The 24,076-nt window shown below is 42.1% G+C and overlaps 1 protein-coding gene across 1 annotated transcript in view; it reads left to right on the forward strand.

Moving 5' to 3' along the window:
* LOC122919317 (H-2 class II histocompatibility antigen, E-S beta chain-like) overlaps window positions 1-24,076 on the forward strand; it is a 92,199-nt gene that overhangs the window by 42,299 nt on the left and 25,824 nt on the right. The window contains exon 2 of the mRNA XM_044268268.1: window positions 7,747-8,025. Within this exon, the coding sequence (XP_044124203.1) occupies window positions 7,747-8,025 (279 nt within the window). The remainder of the gene's footprint in view (window positions 1-7,746; window positions 8,026-24,076) is intronic.

Genomic DNA, 24,076 nt, shown 5'->3' on the forward strand with positions numbered 1-24,076 from the left:
AGGTGCCGGAGACTAAGAGGCAAGACACAGGGATGACCCTCCTTTTTATTAACTCTAAGGGTGGTATCTTCACCCATTACCCCGCCCCCCCAAGGGAGGGGGGGAGCGAACACCAACAACCAGCTATGTAGCTTTAGCAGGAAGACAGTGGGATTTTAACTCCCAAACTGCCAGCAGTGTCTGCAGTCCGGCGCGCCTGCGTTATACACTGTGGCGCTAGTATTCACTTTACACGCGCTGCGGCGATAAAAAAATCAGTTTTGATATTTTTTATCAACCGCAGCGGCCTCCGGTACTTCGCTAGCCTCCCATTTGTAAGACAGGCTTGATTTTTTTCATGGGTAGTCTCAGGGAATACCCCTAAATTTAGTTGCCCAAATGTCAAACAGGGGGTATTCTTCTGAAGAGGCCTACATGCTTCTGACCCAGTCGGATGAGGAATGGGAACCCTCATCTGATGAATCTAGCGGGTCAGAATACGAACCTGTAGAAAGCAGTGGCTCTCTGACCCAAAGTTCGGACGAGGAGGCTGAGGTCCCTGATAGCACCAGGCGTACCCGGCCCCGTGTCGCTAGACCACAGGTTGCGCAGGATCCGCTTCAAGAGCAGCAGAGTGGGGCTGGTGCTGTCGGATTACGTGGTGAGGCATACACCAGCAGCGCAGCCCTTCCTGGACCTAGTACCAGCACTGCCGTACAACCTGGTGAAGTGGCGAGCACCAGAAGGGCAGTTGAAGCTGGTACGGTGGCATGAGCAGTAGTGACCCCGTCGCAGCCACCGCAAAGACGGGCCCGTAGAGCCCCTAGAATCCCTGAGGTGCTGGCAAACCCTGATTCCATGAGAGAGCACTTTTCTCCATGAGAGAGCACTTTTTTGCTACAAAACTAATGACAAAGACAGTGATACTACCTGTGGACGATATGACCATCTTCAATCCAGAACCCTAAAAGAAACAATATAATCCATATAAAACAGTAACAGAAAAATAATCAAATATTAATACCATTAAACACAAACACAAAATCTTAATGATAGTATCCTGACCACACACAATATGATAAGACAGAACCCGGGGACATACACAAAATATTCTATCAAAATAAAAATAAAAATAAAAATACAATCCCCAACTAGGAAGAATCACTGCACCCCTCTCTTCTTCCTTTTTACCTGGTCAGAAACTGGCAGAAAACAGCTCCAATGAATACACCCTCCCACCACAAGAGACTAAGAAAAACGACCCTGCCGCCTATACATGAACAAAAACACGGCCTTCTGTGATGTGCCCCCTCCACCGCTCCCCAACAGAACATCATCCCTATCATTAGGGACATATAGCCGCCTGCACATGAAGGTAAACACGGCCACCTACGATGCGCTAAGAATATCCAGCCGTCTGTATATAGACGAAAACATGGCCATCTGCGATGCGCTCCCTGTAACGCTTCCCAGCCTAATATACCCCCCCCTCACCCATAGGAACTCCGAGAGCCATCAGCAAAATACAGCCCTGACATCCGCGGGCTCTTTAAGCGCTGCCAAAACACAGATATCCCCCCTACTTTACAGTGCCGGCAGCAGCTCAAAAGTTTAAACCAAACAACAGATCAGGATGCGGTAACATGCCACACACCATTACAACATTGATGGACCGACCAGCACATACTAGGAGTTATACATACCATACAATCAATAACTGCAGTAAAAGAATAGCGACCGTTCTCATCCTTAGTGACAGTTAGATAACAAAGGGCGTTCCTTCAAATGACGCCACAAATGACGTCACGCACATCAGCTCCCCGCCCAACAAACCACTGGCCTGCGCGCCAAAATCCTGCTTTTAAAAGTCGATGTTCTACTATGACACAACATATGCTTTTATTGTCCTGACGAAGAGGGCTGTGAGCCCTTGAAACGCGTTGACAGAAAGAATAAATAAATCTTTTTATTTTATTTTTATTATCTATTATATATTTTTTTAAATATTCTACAAGATCTTGCCTCCTGTTTCAGCGCCGCAGAAAAAGGGTTCAACAAACCACCATTTTTATCTTTCTACTTATTTCTCGTGCCACCTCTGGGGCAGAGAAAAAGGAACCTTTGGCAGCAGTACAGGACCCCGCTTGCTGGACGGGAAAATACCAGCAAAAGCCTTTTACAGTTGTTGTGGCTCTACACAACGACATACGGTAAGCGCTTCTTGTATAGAGTGCAATAAGACCATATATACAGCCACACACACGAGGCGCGGCCTCCTGTCTCTCTTTCTCTCCCCCCTTTTTTTCTAGGCAAACCCTGATTGGCAGTCCCCAACTTCAGCCGCACCATTAGTTCCCCCTTTCACCGCCCAGTCTGGAGTTCGGGTTGAGACAGCTCAGATCAGTTCGGCCCTGGGATTTTTTGAGCTGTTCTTGACTGCGGAGCTCTTGGACTTAGTCGTGGCCGAAACAAATCGGTATGCCACACAATTTATAACCGCCAACCCGGGAAGCTTTTATGCCCAGCCTTTCCGGTGGAAACCAGTATAAGTTTCCGAAATTAAAACTTTTCTGGGCCTTCTCCTCAACATGGGTCTAACTAAAAAGCATGAATTTCGGTCATATTGGTCCACGAACCCAATTCATCACATGCCCATGTTCTGTGCTGCTATGTCCAGGACACGATTTGAGACCATCCTGCGTTTCCTGCACTTTAGCGACAACACCACCTCCCATCCCAGAGGCCACCCAGCTTTTGACCAGCTCCACAAAATTCGGCCCCTCATAGACCATTTCAACCAGAAATTTGCAGATTTGTATACCCCAGAGCAAAACATCTGCATAGACGAGTCCCTAATACATTTTACCAGGCGCCTTGGCTTCAAACAATACATCCCAAGCAAGCGCGCCCGGTATGGGGTCAAATTGTATAAGCTCTGTGAAAGGGCCACAGGCTATACCCACAAATTTCGTGTCTATGAGGGAAAAGATCAGACCCTGGAGCCGGTCGGTTGCCCTCACTACTTGGGGAGCAGTGGGAAGACAGTCTGGGACTTGGTGTCACCCTTATTCGGCAAGGGGTACCATCTTTATGTGGACAATTTCTACACAAGTGTGGCCCTCTTTAGGCATTTGTTTCTAGAACGGATTGGCGCCTGTGGCACCGCGCAAACTAGTCGCGCGGGCTTCCCCCAACGGCTCGTTACCACCCGTCTTGCAAGGGGGCAGAGGGCTGCATTGTGTAACGAAGAACTGCTCGCAGTGAAATGGAGAGACAAGCGTGACGTTTACATGCTCTCCTCCATTCACGCAGATACGACAATCCAAATTGAGCGAGCAACCCGTGTCATTGAAAAGCCCCTCTCAGTCCACGACTATAACCTTCACATGGGAGGGGTGGACTTCAATGACCAGATGTTGTCTCCGTATTTAGTGTCCCGCAGAACCAGACGCTGGTATAAGAAGGTGTCTGTATATTTGATTCAATTGGCTCTGTACAATAGTTTTGTTCTCTACAGTAAGGCTGGGAGAACTGGATCCTTCCTCAAATTTCAGGAAGAGATCGAGAACCTCCTGTACCCAGGAGGTTCCGTGGCCCCATCCACCAGTGTAGTTAGCCGTCTACACGAGCGACATTTCCCCAATGTCGTTGCCGGTACCTCAACCCAACCGTCACCCCGAAAAAGATTGCAAACTTCTTCTCACACATCTGGGCCCCTAGAATGCCAACGCAGTATAACTACCCCACAAGTGACCCCATTTTGGAAAGAAGACACCCCAAGGTATTCCGTGAGGGGCATGGCGAGTTCCTAGAATTTTTAATTTTTTGTCGTAAGTTAGTGGAATATGAGACTTTGTAAGGAAAAAAAAAATCATCATTTTCCGCTAACTTGTGACAAAAAATAAAAAATTCTAGGAACTCGCCATGCCCCTCACGGAATACCTTGGGGTGTCTTCTTTCCAAAATGGGGTCACTTGTGGCGTAGTTATACTGCCCTGGCAATTTAGGGGCCCAAATGTGTGAGAAGTGCTTTGCAATCAAAATGTGTAAAAAATGGCCTGCGAAATCCGAAAGGTGCTCTTTGGAATATGTGCCCCTTTGCCCACCTAGGCTGCAAAAAAGTGTCACACATCTGGTATCGCCGTACTCAGGAGAAGTTGTTTTGTGTGTACAGATTTTGATTGCAAACTTCTTCTCACACATCTGGGCCCCTAGAATGCCAACGCAGTATAACTACCCCACAAGTGACCCCATTTTGGAAAGAAGACACCCCAAGGTATTTTGTGATGGGCATAGTGACTTCATGGAAGTTTTTATTTTTTGTCACAAGTTAGTGGAATATGAGACTTTGTAAGAAAAAAAAAATCAAAAAAAAAAATCAAAAAAAAAAATCAGCATTTTTCGCTGTACCCCAGAACCTCAATAACAAAAAATAAAAAGTTCTATGAACTCACTATGCCCATCAGCGAATACCTTAGGGTGTCTACTTTCCGAAATGGGGCCATTTGTGGGGGTTTTCTACTGTCTGGGTATTGTAGAACCTCAGGAAACATGACAGGTGCTCAGAAAGTCAGAGCTGCTTCAAAAAGCGGAAATTCACATTTTTGTACCATAGTTTGTAAACACTATAACTTTTACCCAAACCATTTTTTTTTGCCCAAACATTTTTTTTTAATCAAAGACATGTAGAACAATAAATTTAGCGAAAAATGTATATATGGATGTCGATTTTTTTGCAAAATTTTACAACTGAAAGTGAAAAATGTCATTTTTTTGCAAAAAAATCGTTACATTTCGATTAATAAAAAAAAAAGTAAAAATGACAGCAGCAATGAAATACCACCAAATGAAAGCTCTATTAGTGAGAAGAAAAGGAGGTAAAATTCATTTGGGTGGTAAGTTGCATGACCGAGCAATAAACGGTGAAAGTAGTGTAGTGCCGAAGTGTAAAAAGTGGCCTGGTCATTAAGGGGGTTTCAGCTAGCGGGGTTGAAGTGGTTAAAGTTACTTTTATTCAACCAGCAAGTAATTTTTTGACGGGAAATGACATAGGCGTCTCCCAAAAGATTTTAAGACGATGAACAAGAGGCATTATTGTGGAAAAAAAAAACATTTACATTATGGGCAGCACTGTATATAATATGTAGGCCTTCGTAACTTTATGCAGAAAACCATTTCTATACTCTATAATGTCTTCCATGAAGAAAGAGCAAGTTTTGATTATTTTAAATGTATCTCTCAGAAGACAGAATTACTACCTTTCTTGAAGCACCAAATCTGTCAGGCAGGGATGGGAGAATTAGATTGTGCAAAACTCTATGCAATAAGAATTGAACAGGGATGTTTGGTCGTTATGCAGGGAGCAGTGGGTGGCTTGGCGACATCGGGTCGGGTCTGGGACAAATGCACAGGAGGCAGTTATAGGACAGTCTTATACACAATATATTGGACTGTTGCACAGTACAGTGTGCCCTATAGTCCTCTATGGGCAGTGCGCTCTATACATAAACCATACAGAAAAATAGACCTCTCAGTGGTCCAGGGTACTTACATAGAAAAACTAATAGCCAATGGGCTAAACGAAACCCTGGTTCTGACCCCTATGTTAAAATGTAACTTTCATTTGATTACTCCAATACCTAAACACCCAAAGAAAAAAAACAAACTTAAAAAAACTGCTGTTTCTCTAGATAACCTTATTTTGATAGTAGTGTTAATGGAGTCTCAAATGTCTATAAAAGTAGGGTACCAGACCACAGGCATCATTATCTTGCATGGGCCAGGGAGAATCTACGATGGACGAGGGACCAGTGGACCTCAGTGCTGTTCACTAATGAAAGTTGATTCATGCTGAGCAGAAATGATGGCCGCCATCGATGTTACAGAGGTCAAGAAGAGCGCTATGCATCGGCTACTGTTTGCCTTTGGTGGTGGTGGTGTTACATTGTGGACAGGTGTGTCTAGTCAGTACAGAACTGCCCTACACTTTGTGAATGGTCCAGTGACAAGCCCATACTACTTGAATAACATCACTAATCCAGTGATTGTGCCTCTGCATGAACAACACAGGACTAATTCCATCTTCATGGAGGACAATGCGCCAGATCATCGAGGTCACATCATTAGGGAACAACTGCTGGAGACTTGGGTACCTCAAATGGAGTGGACTGCACTTTCTCCAGACCTGAATCTCATTGAAAACATCTGGGATCATCTGAGTCGCTGTGTAGAGCCTCGTAACTCTGTACCCCAGAACCTCAATAACCTGACAGCCGCTCATTAAGAACAGTGGGGTGCAATGCCTCAGCAGACAATAAGTTGACTTGTACACAGCAGGAGACGTCGTCAAGCTGTAATTGATGCTCAAGGCCACCTGACAAGTTATGGAAACACTGACATTTTTCTGGTGGTATACCCAGCACTGGCTTTTGTTTCAATAAATTGTTTGAGGTGAGGAAATCACCATTGCTGCCCGACTTTCATGATATAATATCACTGGAGCCGGAACTTTTTATGTTTTACATAAACTTCACCTGAAAGACAAATATCCCTAACTTTTTGTGAGTAGTGTGTATAAGAAAAAACAGCTCGAAACCCTATAATATGGTAAAATAAAATCTCTGAACTCAGTGGTAGTGATGAGCGAAGTGAGTTTGGATTATAGATCCAAAGTCGCTTCAGCCAAAACTTCATTGAATACGAGGCGAGGTGGAATGAGTTGTCACCGAAGTCTCGCAACTTCAGCATTCGAGTTTTAAACTTGAAAACCATTTTAAAATTCAATCTGACATCGCCTTTGGAACAAAGTTTTAAAATGGTTTTTCAGTTGAAAAATCAAATAACAAATTTCCCTCTCTGGAGCCCATACATTTTTAATGCTGCATGGAGACAGATCTCCATACAGCATTAGAACAAGGTTTTGAGTGAATTGACCTTGGATCTAAAGTTCGATTCGTATACCCCTTCTCAGTGCTATAGAGCAGAAGACCACGGAGGCCAGTAATTGGCTACAGTGGTCATTGGAGTACATAGTACTGTACTGCTGTGTACTGATGGAGGATCGGAGAAACAGCGCTGAAAATAGCGGGGGAGTAAGTACCGAGTGTATATATATATTTTTTTATTGTATGAGATTTTGGGGCATTAACCAGCTTTTCATATAAGCTGAAGAACCCCTGTAACCCTCACTGGACCAGAACCTAACCTTGCAGTCTTCCTATTAACCCTCACTGGACCAGAACCTAACCTTGCAGTCTTCCTATTAACCCTCACTGGACCAGAACCTAACCTTACAGTCTGCCTATTAACCCTCACTGGACCAGAACCCACCTAACATTCTACAACCCCCACCCAAGTTTGGAATATTAACCCCACTACCACAGGAAGAGCCAGGAATGTAAATCCACAGGATCGCAATCCCCCTCTTCCTACACTAGCACATAGCATAATGCCCATATAATCCTAATGTACGTACAGACACCCAGTCCTTACACAGGGCAGAGACCATCCTGCACCTTTCCCAGACCTACAGCAGCAGCTCACAGGAGCGGTTCCAGTTCACCAGGTCACATCCCAGTGCTGTTCTCCAGCTGCTCCCTGTGGTGTATGGAAGCGTCACCTAGCGGCCCCCACCAGTACTGCACCCCCGCCCGGCTCTCACACTGGAGTCCCAGCCCCCCCTGTACTGAGGAGTCTGTATAGTGACCGATCTGTGTAAAGTGCCGGGTGTAGTGTGATCTCCGTGTGACCCTCTGCTCTCCATTACAGCTGCCGTGGATTACATGACTGAGATTAAGAGTGATTGTCACTTTCTGAACGGGACGCAGCAGGTGCGGTTTCTGCACAGATATTTCTACAATCAGGAGGAGTTCGTTTACTTTGACAGCGAAGAAGGACGTTACATAGCGAAGACTGAGCTCGGGAAACCGAGTGCAGAAGCATGGAACAAGGATAAGGATTTCATAGAACGAGAGAAGAGCTATGTGGAGACATTCTGTAAATACAACTATGGCATAGCTACAGCTGTAGGAGTAACAGACCGGAGAGGTGAGACCCTGTATATACTGTATTATACAGCACATATTACATGTAGTATATACAGGAGGAGACATAATAATAATATACACAGTATCACTGGTGACCGGAGAGGTGAGACCCTGTATATACTGTATTATACAGCACATATTACATGTAGTATATACAGGAGGAGACATAATAATAATATATACAGTATCACTGGTGACCGGAGAGGTGAGACCCTGTATATACTGTATTATACAGCACATATTACATGTAGTATATACAGGAGGAGACATAATAATAATATACACAGTATCACTGGTGACCGGAGAGGTGAGATCCGGTATATACTGTATTATACAGCACATATTACATATAGTATATACAGGAGGAGATGTAATAATAATATACACAGTATCACCGGTGACCGGAGAGGTGAGACCCTGTATATACTGTATTATACAGCACATATTACATGTAGTATATACAGGAGGAGACATAATAATAATATACACAGTATCACTGGTGACCGGAGAGGTGAGACCCTGTATATACTGTATTATACAGCACATATTACATGTAGTATATACAGGAGGAGACATAATAATAATATACACAGTATCACTGGTGACCGGAGAGGTGAGACCCTGTATATACTGTATTATACAGCACATATTACATGTAGTATATACAGGAGGAGACATAATAATAATATACACAGTATCACTGGTGACCGGAGAGGTGAGACCCTGTATATACTGTATTATACAGCACATATTACATGTAGTATATACAGGAGGAGACATAATAATAATATACACAGTATCACTGGTGTCCGGAGAGGGGAGACCCTGTATATACTGTATTATACAGCACATATTACATGTAGTATATACAGGAGGAGACATAATAATAATATACACAGTATCACTGGTGACCGGAGAGGTGAGATCCGGTATATACTGTATTATACAGCACATATTACATATAGTATATACAGGAGGAGATGTAATAATAATATACACAGTATCACCGGTGACCGGAGAGGTGAGACCCTGTATATACTGTATTATACAGCACATATTACATGTAGTATATACAGGAGGAGACATAATAATAATATACACAGTATCACTGGTGACCGGAGAGGTGAGACCCTGTATATACTGTATTATACAGCACATATTACATGTAGTATATACAGCAGGAGACATAATAATAATATACACAGTATCACTGGTGACCGGAGAGGTGAGACCCTGTATATACTGTATTATACAGCACATATTACATGTAGTATATACAGGAGGAGACATAATAATAATATACACAGTATCACTGCCGACCGGAGAGGTGAGACCCCTTATATACTGTATTATACAGCACATATTACATGTAGTATATACAGGAGGGGACATAATAATAATATACACAGTATCACTGGTGACCGGAGAGGTGAGACCCTGTATATACTGTATTATACAGCACATATTACATGTAGTATATACAGGAGGAGACATAATAATAATATACACAGTATCACTGGTGACCGGAGAGGTGAGACCCTGTATACACTGTATTATACAGCACATATTACATGTAGTATATACAGGAGACATAATAATAATATACACAGTATCACTGGTGTCCGGAGAGGTGAGACCCTGTATATACTGTATTATACAGCACATATTACATGTAGTATATACAGGAGGAGACATAATAATAATATACACAGTATCACTGGTGACCGGAGAGGTGAGACCCTGCATATACTGTATTATACAGCACATATTACATGTAGTATATACAGGAGGAGACATAATAATAATATACACAGTATCACTGGTGACCGGAGAGATGAGACCCTGTATATACTGTATTATACAGCACATATTACATGTAGTATATACAGGAGGAGACATAATAATAATATACACAGTATCACTGGTGATCTGAGAGGTGAGCCCCTGCATATACTGTATTATACAGCACATATTACATGTAGTATATACAGGAGGAGACATAATAATAATATACACAGTATCACTGGTGACCGGAGAGGGGAGACCCTGTATATACTGTATTATACAGCACATATTACATGTAGTATATACAGGAGGAGACATAATAATAATATACACAGTATCACCGGTGACCGGAGAGGGGAGACCCTGTATATACTGTATTATACAGCACATATTACATGTAGTATATACAGGAGGAGACATAATAATAATATACACAGTATCACCAGTGACCGGAGAGGTGAGACCCTGTATATACTGTATTATACAGCACATATTACATGTAGTATATACAGGAGGAGACATAATAATAATATACACAGTGTCACTGGTGACCGGAGAGGTGAGACCCTGTATATACTGTATTATACAGCACATATTACATGTAGTATATACAGGAGGAGACATAATAATAATATACACAGTATCATTGGTGACCGGAGAGGTGAGACCCTGTATATACTGTATTATACAGCACATATTACATGTAGTATATACAGGAGGAGACATAATAATAATATACACAGTATCACCAGTGACCGGAGAGGTGAGACCCTGTATATACTGTATTATACAGCACATATTACATGTAGTATATACAGGAGGAGACATAATAATAATATACACAGTGTCACTGGTGACCGGAGAGGTGAGACCCTGTTTATACTGTATTATACAGCACATATTACATGTAGTATATACAGGAGGAGACATAATAATAATATACACAGTATCACTGGTGTCCGGAGAGGTGAGACCCTGTATATACTGTATTATACAGCACATATTACATGTAGTTTATACAGGAGGAGACATAATAATAATATACACAGTATCACTGGTGACCGGAGAGGTGAGACCCTGTATATACTGTATTATACAGCACATATTACATGTAGTTTATACAGGAGGAGACATAATAATAATATACACAGTATCACTGGTGACCGGAGAGGTGAGACCCTGTATATACTGTATTATACAGCACATATTACATGTAGTATATACAGGAGGAGACATAATAATAATAATAATAATATACACAGTATCACTGGTGACCGGAGAGGTGAGACCCTGTATATACTGTATTATACAGCACATATTACATGTAGTATATACAGGAGGAGACATAATAATAATATACACAGTATCACTGGTGACCGGAGAGGTGAGACCCTGCATATACTGTATTATACAGCACATATTACATGTAGTATATACAGGAGGAGACATAATAATAATATACACAGTATCACCAGTGACCGGAGAGGTGAGACCCTGTATATACTGTATTATACAGCACATATTACATGTAGTATATACAGGAGGAGACATAATAATAATATACACAGTGTCACTGGTGACCGGAGAGGTGAGACCCTGTATATACTGTATTATACAGCACATATTACATGTAGTATATACAGGAGGAGACATAATAATAATATACACAGTATAACTGGTGACCGGAGAGGTGAGACCCTGCATATACTGTATTATACAGCACATATCACATGTAGTATATACAGGAGACATAATAATAATATACACAGTATCACCAGTGACCGGAGAGGTGAGACCCTGTATATACTGTATTATACAGCACATATTACATGTAGTATATACAGGAGGAGACATAATAATAATATACTCAGTATCACTGGTGACCGGAGAGGTGAGACCCTGTATATACTGTATTATACAGCACATATTACATGTAGTATATACAGGAGGAGACATAATAATAATATACACAGTATAACTGGTGACCGGAGAGGTGAGACCCTGCATATACTGTATTATACAGCACATATCACATGTAGTATATACAGGAGACATAATAATAATATACACAGTATCACCAGTGACCGGAGAGGTGAGACCCTGTATATACTGTATTATACAGCACATATTACATGTAGTATATACAGGAGGAGACATAATAATAATATACTCAGTATCACTGGTGACCGGAGAGGTGAGACCCTGTATATACTGTATTATACAGCACATATTACATGTAGTATATACAGGAGGAGACATAATAATAATATACACAGTATCACTGGTGACCGGGGAGTTATAATCTTTTTTATTTTTGTAATTTTTTTTTATTTAGTTAGATTTTTTTTTCTGTTAGGTTTATAAGTGAACCCCCACACTAAATAAAGTTTTACACACACGCACACACACACTCCCCTATGGCCTGCCAGATGTTCTCGGCCGAGGAGCCATACGCCCAGCTGCTCTCCGACTCTGCCTGCCTGGCGGAGACGCCGCCAGGCGGAGCAAGGGGACTGCCATGCCAGGGAACCTGTGGCCCACACTAGTACGAGCAGCTCTGGGGTTCGTACTAGTTTTCCGGCCCACCAGATAAGTCCACCGGAGCCCCCTACCGGTGAACTTGCATGGTGTACCCCAGAGGATTTTGAGCCTGTGATTCCTGACTTTGTTTACCAACCAGGAATTCAGATTTCCACAGTGGGCTTGACTGAATATGACTTTTTTTTCAGTGACCACTTTGTGAATCTGATGGTGGAGCAAACGAACTTGTTCGCCCAACAGTTCATTGCTCAACACCCGGACTCCTGTTTGGCTAGGCCCGGTGGCTGGACTCCGGTCAGTGCAGCCGAGATGAGGACGTTTTGTTGCCTCCTGCTGCACATGGGCCTAGTAAAAAACCATTGTCAGGCAGTACTGGAGTAGGGACGTCCTCTACCAGACCCCACTCTACTGTATGGCCATGACACGTTCCCGTTTTAAGGCAATTTGGAAATGCCTGCATTATGCAGATAATGCAGCATGCCCCCCCCAACCCCCCCCCCCCCCCCCCCCCCGAGGTGATTCTGCCTATGACCGCCTGTACAAAATCAGGCCGGTCATCGATCACTTCGGGGCCACATTTTTGGAGGCCTATGTACCTGGAAGGGAGGTTGCTGTTGATGAGTCTCTCATTGCTTTCAAGGGAGACAAATTTTCCACCAGTATGTTCCCTCTAAGCGGGCGAGGTATGGCATGAGGCTATACAAAATTTGTGAGAGTACCTCAGGGTACACTTACAAGTTTCGTGTGTACGAGGGACGAAATTCCCGTATTCAACCCCCAGAATTTCCCCCCACTCTGGGCGTTAGCTGGAAACTTGTGTGGGACCTTATGCACCCACTGCTAGATAAGGGTTACCACCTGTACGTGGATAACTTTTATACTAGTATCCCCTTGTTCCAGTCCTTCACCACCAGATCCATGTCTGCTTGTGGGACCGTGCGGAAAAATCAATGCGGCCTCCCTACCCACCCCCTCCAGGTACCTATCCCCAGGGGTGAGACCCGTGCCCTTACCAGTGGAAACCTGTTGCTGGTCAGATATAAGGACAAGAGGGATGTCATTGTACTGTCCACAATTCACGATAACGGCATCACCCCTGTCCCTGTGCGAGGTACCACGGCAACGGTCCTCAAGCCCCATTGTATCGTGGACTACAATCAGTATAATCAAGTCCTGGAAAGTGGATTGGTCATCGTGGGCCAGTTGAATGGCCCCCAAGGTCTCCCGATCTGACCCCCTTAGACTTTTATCTTTGGGGTTATCTGAAGGCAATTGTCTATGCTGTGAAGATACGAGATGTGCAGCACCTGAAACTATGGATACTGGAAGCCTGTGCTAGCATTTCTCCTGCGGTGTTGCCATCAGTGTGTAAAGAGTGGGAGAAGAGGGTTGCATTAACAATCCAACACAATGAGCAGCACATTGAACACATTTTATAACTGGTCATAAACTTGTAAATAACTCATGAAAGAATAGTTATGTTAAGACCAAGCACACCATTGTTTTTCTTGTGAAATCCCCAATAAGTTTGATGTGTCACATAACCTCTTCCTATTGAAAAAACAAAAGTTGGATTCAAAATGGCCGCCATGGTCACCACCCATCTTGAAAAGTTTCCCCCCTATCATATACTAATGTGCCACAAACAGGAAGTTAATATCACCAACCATTCCAATTTTATTAAGGTGTATCCATATAAATGGCCCACCCTGTGTGTATGTATATGTGTATATATATATATATATATATATATATATATATATATATATAAAATATATGGCTATCAGACTTTGGAGACACTAAAACAATTATATTTTTTTCAAAAATGATATTATTTTGTAAAACTATAATAAATCAAAAAGATTAGGTATCGCCGCGTCTGTAAGAACCTGAACTATAAAAATACCACATGACCTAACCCCTCAGATGAACACAGTAAAAAAAATTTAATAAAAAACGGTGTAAAAAAAAGCTATTTTTTTTTTGTCACCTTACATCACAAAAAGTGTAATAGCAAGCGATCAAAAAGTCATATGAACCCCAAAATAGTGCCAATAAAACAGTCCTCTCATCCCGCAAAAAAATGAGCCCCTACCTTTTAAAAACTAGAAAAAAAAAAAAAAGACTCTCAGACTATGGAGATACTAAAATGTATTATATTTTTTTGTTTAAAAAAAGTATAGTATAGTGTAAAACCTAAATAAATTTTAAAAAGTAGACATATTAGGTATTGCCGCGTCAGTAAGAATCTGCTCTATAAAAGTAACACATAACCTAACCCCTCAAATGAACACAGTCAAAAAAAAAAAACAACTGTGCCAAAACAGCTATTTTTTGCAAAATTTTTCATTTTTATCCATTTTTACCGTTAACAAAGCAAGGGTTAACAGTCAAACAAAACTCTATATTTATTGCCCTGATTCTGTAGTTTACAGAAACACCCCATATGTGGTTGTAAAATACTGTATGGCCAAACGGCAGAGCGCACAAGGAAAGGAACGCCATACGGTTTTTGGAAGGCAGATTTTGCTGGACTGGTTTTTTGACACCATGTCCCATTTGAAGCCCCCCTGATGCACCCCTAGAGTAGAAACTCCATAAAAGTGACCCCATCTAAGAAACTACACCCCTCAAGGTATTCAAAACTGATTTTACAAACTTTGTTAACCCTTTAGGTGTTTCACAAGAGTTATTGGCAAATGGAGATGAAATGTCAGAATTAAAATTTTTTGTAACCTTGCCGAACAAAAATGTAATATAGAGCAACCAAAAATCATATGTACCCTAAAAATTGTCCCAACAAAACTGCCACCTTATCCCGAAGTTTCCAAATTGGGGTCACTTTTTTGGAGTTTCTACTTTTGGGGTGCATCAGGGGGGGCTTCAAATGGGACATGGTGTAAATAACCCAGTCCATCAAAATCTGCCTTCCAAAAACCATATGGTGATCCTTTCCTTCTGCGCCCTGCCGTGTGCCCGTACCGCAGTTTACGACCACAATGGGATGTTTCTGTAAACTACACAATCAGGGCAATAAATATTGAGTTTAGTTTGACTGGTAATCCTTGCTTTGCTAGCGGAAAAAAATGATTAAAATGGAAAATCTGCCAAAAAAGTGAAATTCTGAAATGTCATCTCAATTTGCCAATAACTCTTGTGGAAAACCTAAAGGGTTAACCAAGTTTGTTAAATCAGTTTTGAATACCTTGAGGGGTGTATTTTCCAAAATGGGGTCACTTTTTTGGAGTTTCTACTCTAGGGTGCATCAGGGGGGTTTCAAATGGGACATGGTGTAAATAAACCAGTCCAGCAAAATCTGCCTTCCAGAAACCATATGGTGTTCCTTTCCTTTTGCGCCCTGCCGTGTTCCCGTATAGTAGTTTACAACCACATATGGGGTGTTTTTATATAAACTACAGAATCAGGGAATATTGAGTTTTGTTTGGCTGTTAACCCTTGCTTTGTAACTGTAAAAAAATTGAAAATTTGCCCAAAAATTTAAATTCTGAAATTTCATCTCCATTTGCCAATAACTGTTGTGGAACACCTAAAGGGTCAACAAAGTTTGTAAAATCAGTTTTGAATACCTTGAGGGGTGTAGTTTTTAAAATGGGGTCATTTTTGTGTGGTTTCTATTATGTAAGCCTCACAAAGTGACTTTAGACCTGAACTGGTCCTTAAAAAGTGGGTTTTTGAAAATTTCTAAGCCTTGTAACGTCCCCAAAAAAATTTAATGTCATTCCCAAAATGATCCAAACATGAAGTAGACATATGGGGAATGTAAATTAATAACTATTTTTGGAGGTATTACTATGTATTATAAAAGTAGAGAAATTGAAACTTAGAAATGTGCACATTTTTCCACATATTTGGTATTTTTTGATAAATAAAAATGATTATTTTTTACTCCATTTTACCAGTGTCATGAAGTACAATATGTGACAAAAAAAACTATCTCAGAATGGCCTGGATAAGTAAAAGCATTTTAAAGTTATTCGCACATAAAGTGACACTGGTCAGATTTGCAAAAAATGGCCTGGTCCTTAAGGTTAAAATGAGCCCGATTCTTAAGGGGTTAGGTCTGGTGGATCAATTTTCCACTTAGTGATAGACTTCACCATTTGTCCTGTTCAGCCATTATCACCCTTTGAAAAGAGGAAACTAAATCCTTGACCGTCTGGCTACTAACTACACAGTACTATCCCTCACTAGCAGGACCTGGATCTACCACCCAATTCCCCAAATTATAGTGCATACCACACATCATAGGTTCCTGGCTCCCACAGTCCTTAGCACGGCCTGCTTCTTCCCCAAACTGGGAGCCCTGCTGAAAGAGCTCTCCCCGCATTTACCTGAGCTGGCTGCTAATTACCCTTCATTATCAGCCCCCAGACTAACCCTTTCTATCCCGAGCCAGTTTTCACCTTCCTGCCCAGGCCATATTTTGAAAAAAAAAAAATCGTCACATATTGTACTTCATGACAGTGGTAAAATTAAGTTAAAAAAAATACAAAATTTACCAAATATTTTGAAAAGATTTGCAAATTTCAATTTTTTCTTTATATTCCCCATATGTTTGGATCATTTTGTGAATGCCATTTTATTTTTTGGGGGACGTTAGAAGGCTTAGAAGTTTAGAAGCAAATCTTGAAATTTTTCAGAAAAAGTTAAGGTCTGAAGTCACTTTGTAGGGCTTACATAATAGAAACCACCCAAAAATGACATTTTAGAAACTACACCCCTCAAGGTATTTAAAACTGATTTTACAAACTTTGTTAACCCTTTAGGTGTTCCACAAGTATTAATGGAAACATTTCTGAATTTCACTTTTTTGGCAGATTTTCCATTTTAATCTATTTTTTCCACTAATAAAGCAAGGGTTAACAGCCAAACAAAACTCAATATTTATTGCCCTGATTGTGTAGTTTAAAGAAACACTCCATATGTGGTCATAAACTGCTGTACGGGAACTCCATATGGTTTTTGGAAGGCAGATTTCACTGGGATAATTTTAAGCTACCATTTCAAATTTGAAGACCCCCTGATGCACCCCTAGAGTAGAAACTAAAAAATCACATTTTGGAAACTATGGGATAAGGTGGCAGTTTTGTTGGTACTATTTTAGGGTACATATGATTTTTGGTTGCTCTATATTACACTTTTTGTGAGGCAAGGTAACAAAAAATAGCTGTTTTGGCTAGGGTTGTTTCGGGTATCGAACTTTCGATACCCAATCAATACTTTCGATCCCGGGATTTGTCTTTTATCGATACTAAGCTGTGCTACTGCACAGCCCAGTATCAGAGAATATGGATCGCGCTGCTCTCAGCGCGCTCAGTGTTTTCCTCAGCAGCACTGGGAAGAAGGAAGCCGTCTCTCCCTCCCCCCTGTGCTGCTGCTGCCACCAATGAGAGCGTGGAGGAGGGGCTGTGGCCACTGCGCCACCAATGATAACTAACGTTTAATACATTACAAATGCAGGCGGCGGCAGAAACACATTGCCGGCACCCTGCCTCTGACAGGGGTTAACTGCCGCTGATCGCAGCGCCCTGTCAGAGGTCGGGTGCCCCCTGTATTTGTATATTAAACGTTTAAAAACATTGGTGGCGCAGTTCCCCCCCCCCCCAGTATTAAAATCATTGGTGGCAGCTTCTGATCTGAGCCCCAGCAGTGCAATTGCGGTGCTCCGATCAGTTACCATGGCAGCCAGGACGCTACTGAAGCCTTGGCTGCCATGGTCAGCTCCCTGCTGCTGTGTGTACTATGCACAGGGCAGCAGGGAGAGTGTAAAGTCCTATTCACCCTAATAGGAGCTCAATTAGGGTGAATAGTGAAGGGATTAAAACATCTCAGGTTCTAGCCCCTTTGGGGGGGCGGGGGGAGGCGGAATACTTATTAAATAAACGTTTAAAAAAAAAACACACCAAAATATTAAGTATAAATCACCCCCTTTCCCAATTTTACATATAAAATATATAAACAATAAATAAAATATTACATATCGCCACGTCCGAAAAGTCCAAACTATTAAAATATTAAAATATATCTCCTATGCAGTGAACGCCGTAAAAATAAATAAAAAGAAAAACTGCGCGATTCGCCATTTTTTTTTGTCACCATGTCCACCCAAATAGGATAGGACTGTTCGATTATGGGCCGGACGTTCCATAAAATGCGGAATGCACGCGGCTTTTTTTGGAGTTTTATTTTTTTTGCTTGGTATCGAATGGTATTGAGTATCACAATACTTTTTTATGGTATCGAAACTGAATCAAAATTTTGGTATCGAAACAACTCCAAATATGACTACTTTTTTAGGTTGTTTGTTTCAGTTTTACATAATAAAGCATAAAAAATAAAATAAAAAATTTTAGTGTCTCCGTATAAAAGCCTTTTTTGTCACCTTACATCACAAAAAGTGTAACAGCAAGCGATCAAAAAGTCATGCACACCCCATACCAATCAAACCGTCATTTCATCCCACAAAAAATTAGAACCTACCTAAGACAATCGCCCAAAAAATAAAAAAATAACTATGGCTCTCAGAATATGGATTTTTTTTGTTTAAAAAATGCTGTTATTGTGTAAAACTTAAATAAATAAAATAAAAAAGTATACATAAGTTTTACACAATAATATCTTTTTTTAAACAAAAAAAAAATCATGTTTTAGTGTCTCCATAGTCTGAAAGCCATAGTTTTTTTAGGCGATTGTCTTAGTTACGGTAAATATAATTTTTGCGGGATGAGATGACGGTTTGATTGGCACTATTTTGGGGTGCATATGACTTTTTGATCGTTTGCTATTACACATTTTGTTATTTAAGGTGACAAAAATAAAATCATGTTTTAGTGTCTATATAGTCTGAGAGCCATAGTTTTTTTATTTTTTGGGCGATTGTCTTAGGCGGGGGCTCATTTTTTGAGGGATGAGGTGACGGTTAGATTGGTATTATTTTGGGGGGCATACACCTTTTTGATCTCTTGGTGTTGCACTTTTAGTGATGTAAAGTGACAAAAAAAAATGTGTTTTAGCACAGTTTTTATTTTATTTTTTTGACAGTGTTCACCTGAGGGGTTAGGTCATATGATATTTTTATATCTGTATTGTAATGCATTGGCTGTAAGTGTATTTACACACTGTGAGGTCCCTTTCACACGGGTGAGAATTCCGTGCAGGTGCAATGCTTGAGGTGAACGCATTGCACCCGCACTGAATCCGGACCTATTCACTCCAATGGGGCTGTGCACATGAGCAGTGATTTTCACGCATCACTTGTGCGTTGTGTGAAAATCGCAGCAAGCTCTATATTGTGCGTTTTTTCCACAATGCAGGCCCCATAGAAGTGAATGGGGCTGCGTGAAAATCGCAAGCATCCGCAAGCAAGTGCGGATGCTGTGCGATTTTCACGCATGGTTGCTAGGAGACGATCGGGACCCAATCTTTATTATTTTCCCTTATAACATGGTTATAAGGGAAAATAATAGCATTCTTAATACAGAATGCTAAGTAAATTAGGGATAGAGGGGTTAAAAAAGAAAAAAATTATAATTAAACTCGCCTCATCCACTTGTTTGCGCAGCCCGGCTCGTCTTCTTTCTTCTTCTTTGAGGACCTGGGAGGAAAAGTACCTTTGGTGACGTCACTGGATCTCACAGGCTCTTACAGAAGGGAGCCACAATGCCTAAGGAAGGTATCGGGCTGCCTTCCCTGCCATCGGGTCCCCGTCACAGCAGCGCCGGGACCCAATGGAAGCTCTCTCCCGCTCCACACATCGCACGTGCCGCGATCAGCGCTGACCGCGGCACATCAAGGGTTAATGCATCAGCATCAGTGTTTTCACCGATGCCGGCGCATACAGCATGGGTCCGGCTATCAGTGACTGCCGGACCCCGCCGCTGATCGGGCAGGCGCAGCTCCTGCACCCACCCGATCAGCGCGCCGTAATAGTACGGCGCTGGGCGGCAAGACATGTCCCGCTGCGCCGTACTATTACGGAGTTGGTCGGGAAGGGGTTAAGGCCGTATGCAGTAAGCATACCATGTATATCACCCCTATCGTAGGTATACAAGACACTTGTTCAGACAGACTTACTCCTCCATAGTTTCTTCGAGAAACCTCTCTTTCATTTGCTTACCTATATATCTTAGAAGTACCGTACATTGATTGGGATTTTTCCTGTTAGGCTTTGTTCACATCTCCATTGAGATCCTGCAGGCTGTTCCAGTACAGATCAGCCTGTCAGATCTCACAGGATCCAGTGTTTCCTGATAATCTACTTCACTGTCGGATCCCTATTGACTGCAGTGAGGTTTGGCGGTCATCCAGCTGATTTCCAGCATAAATGCCGAGATTCATTGTCACACCGGTGACAGGTTTGAGAAGGTCTGAAAGATTATCTGCTCATTAGTCATCTGACAGCTTCTTTTGGTTTCACTTTGCCTGTGTTGCTTGTAGGTCCACACCTCCTGTTCAGGTGTGGATCATGTGACCTTTACCTCCCCCTATTTAGTTTGACTTCACCCATCACTCCTTGCTCTGGATAGCTTAATTTGGTGTTGGAAGAGCTGGAGTGTGGTTCTAGCTGAAGTCCTGATCATCCATCATCCTTAGAAGTTAAGTGTTCCGCTTGTTGTGTTTTGTATTCCTCCCCCCTCCCCCCCTGTTGTTTACTAGGCCTCAGTTAGACGCTGGTTCTATCACCAGGGAAGGAGCGGGTTGTGTCTGCCCTGTCATTAAGTCTAGGGCATCCAAGGGCCACCAGGGTTTTCTAGGTTCCTGTGTATGGGCATCTCTACCATCGAGAGGTGCCCATACGGATAGGAGTTAGGGCCAGGAGCAGGGTTTTATAGGTGGTGACCCTCTTCCTTCCCTAGCGGTGAGGCCTAGTGTCTTTTCCCTTCCGTCTTGTTGTCTTTTGGTGTTCTCCCCTACAACATCCGTGACATTATCCAGAGCCCATACCGCCATTTTTTTTGTTCTGATCTGTGCAGCTATGGATGCCATGGCTGCACTGGTCGAACAGCTGCAGAATCTGACTTTGGAGGTAGCAGACCTCCGTGCGATGGTTTTGCAGATTCAGAGCCCACAGGCTGCTGGTTCCGGTGGTGGGTTCCAGGCCTGCCCTGAACCAAAGGTAGCTCTCCCGGACAGGTTTTCTGGGGGTAGTGACAATTTCATCCGGTTCAGGGAGTCATGTAAATTGTACTTTAGGCTTCGTCCATACTCTTCTGGTGATGAGTGTCAACGTGTGGGTATGATTATTTCTTTACTCAACCGCCTCAGGACCGCCGAACGCAGGATTGCATCCTGGCGGCAGCCCTGTTATTCCTCCTGGACGCGCCGATGCGCACACAGGAGCGCGCGTTCACAGGATCGGAAGGTAAACAAGTTGATCTACGCCCTGCCAGCGGCGATGTAGATTTTTTTTAACCCTCGAAAGGTATATCAGATGCTGTTTTGTTAATAGCGTCTGATATACCTGCTACCTGGTCCTCTGGTGGTCCCTTTTGCTTGGATCAACCACCAGAGGACACAGGCAGCTCTGTAATAAGTAGCACCAAGCACCACACTACACTATACCCCCCCTGTCACTTATTAACCCCTGATCACCCCCCTGTCATTGATCACCCCCCTGTAAGGCTCCATTCAGACGTCCGTATGTGTTTTGCGGATCCGCGGATCCGCAAAACACTGACACCGCAGATCTGCAAAACACGGACACCGGCAATGTGCTTTCCGCATTTTGCGGATCCGCACATTGCCAGAACTATATTGAAAATGCCTTTTCTTGTCCGCAATTGCGGACAAGAATAGGACAAGTTCTATAGGCTCTACAAAAAACGCAGTGTTTGCCCGATCAGGCCTGATCTTGTGCGCACACTTGCGTTCAGTCCGCCCCACTGCAGTGACAGAATTATTTTTTTTCTGATCACTGCAAAAACACCGTAAAGATCATTTTTGAGGGGCATGGCGAGTTCATAGAAGATTTTTTTTTTTTGGGCACAAGTTAGCGGAAATTGTTTTTTTTTTGTTTGTTTTTTAGTTTTTTCTTACAAAGTCTCATATTCCATTAACTTGTGACAAAAAATAAAATCTCACATGAACACACCATACCCCTCACGGAATCCAAATGCGTAAAATTTTGACATTTATATTCCAGACTTCTTCTCACGCTTTAGGGCCCCTAAAATGCCAGGGCAGTTTAAATACCCCACATGTGACCCCATTTTGGAAAGAAGACATCCCCAAGGTATTCTGTGAGGGGCATGGTGAGTTCATGTAAAATTTTATTTTTTGTCACAAGTTAGTGGAATATGAGACTTTGTAAGAAAAAGAAAAAAAACTTTTTCCGCTAACTTGTGCCCAAAAAAAAATATATATTCTAGGAACTCGCCATGCCCCTCACAGAATACCTTGGGGTGTCTTCTTTCCAAAATGGGGTCACTTGTGGGGTATTTATACTGCCCTGGCATTTTAGGGGCCCTAAAGCGTGAGAAGTAGTTTGGAATCCAAATGCGTAAAAATGCCCTGTGAAATCCTAAAAGTACTCATTGGAATTTGGGCCCCTTTGCGCACCTAGGCTGCAAAAAAGTGTCACACATGTGGTATCGCCGTACTCAGGAGAAGTAGGGCAATGTGGTTTGCGGTGTATTTTTACATATACCCATGCTGGGTAAGAGAAATATCTCTGTAAAATGACAACTGTGTAAAAAAAATGGAAAAAGTTGTCTTTTACAGAGATATTTATCTCACCCAGCATGGGTATATGTAAAAATACACCCCAAAACACATTGCCCTACTTCTTCTGAGTACGGCGATACCACATGTGTGACACTTTTTTGCAGCCTAGATGCGCAAAGGGGCCCAAATTCCAATGAGTACTTTTAGGATTTTGCAGGGCATTTTTACGCATTTGGATTCCAAACTACTTCTCACGCTTTAGGGCCCCTAAAATGCAAGGGCAGTATAGATACCCCACATGTGACCCCATTTTGGAAAGAAGACACCCCAAGGTATTCCGTGAGGGGTATGGTGAGTTCATGTAAAATTTTATTTTTTGTCACGTTAGTGGAATATGAGACTTTGTAAGAATTTTTTTTTTTTTAATAATAATAATAATTTTCCGCTAACTTGTGACAAAAAATAAAAACTGCCATGAACTCACTATGCCCATCAGCGAATACCTTAGGGTGTCTACTTTCCAAAATGGGGTCATTTGTGGGGTGTTTCTACTGTCTGGGCATTGTAGAACCTCAGGAAACATGACAGGTGCTCAGAAAGTCAGAGCTGCTTCAAAATGCGGAAATTCACATTTTTGTACCATAGTTTGTAAACGCTATAACTTTTGCACAAACCAATAAATATACACTTATTGCATTTTTTTTTGATCAAAGACATGTAGAACAATATATTTAGAGAAAAATGTATATAGAATTTCGATTAATAACAAAAAAAAGTTAAAATGTCAGCAGCAATGAAATACCACCAAATGAAAGCTCTATTAGTGAGAAGAAAAGGAGGTAAAATTCATTTGGGTGGTAAGTTGCATGACCGAGCAATAAACGGTGAAAGTAGTGTAGTGCAGAAGTGTAAAAAGTGATCTGGTCATTAAGGGGGTTTAAGCTAGGGGGGCTGAAGTGTTTAAAGAGGACGCCCAATTTTGGGCTTTTTCTCTGCCGACCGGATCACCGTCCCTCCGGTCGGTAGATAAATTCTTTAGAGCC

This window comes from Bufo gargarizans, chromosome 9, assembly GCF_014858855.1.
Source record: "Bufo gargarizans isolate SCDJY-AF-19 chromosome 9, ASM1485885v1, whole genome shotgun sequence".
Lineage (NCBI taxonomy): Eukaryota > Metazoa > Chordata > Amphibia > Anura > Bufonidae > Bufo > Bufo gargarizans.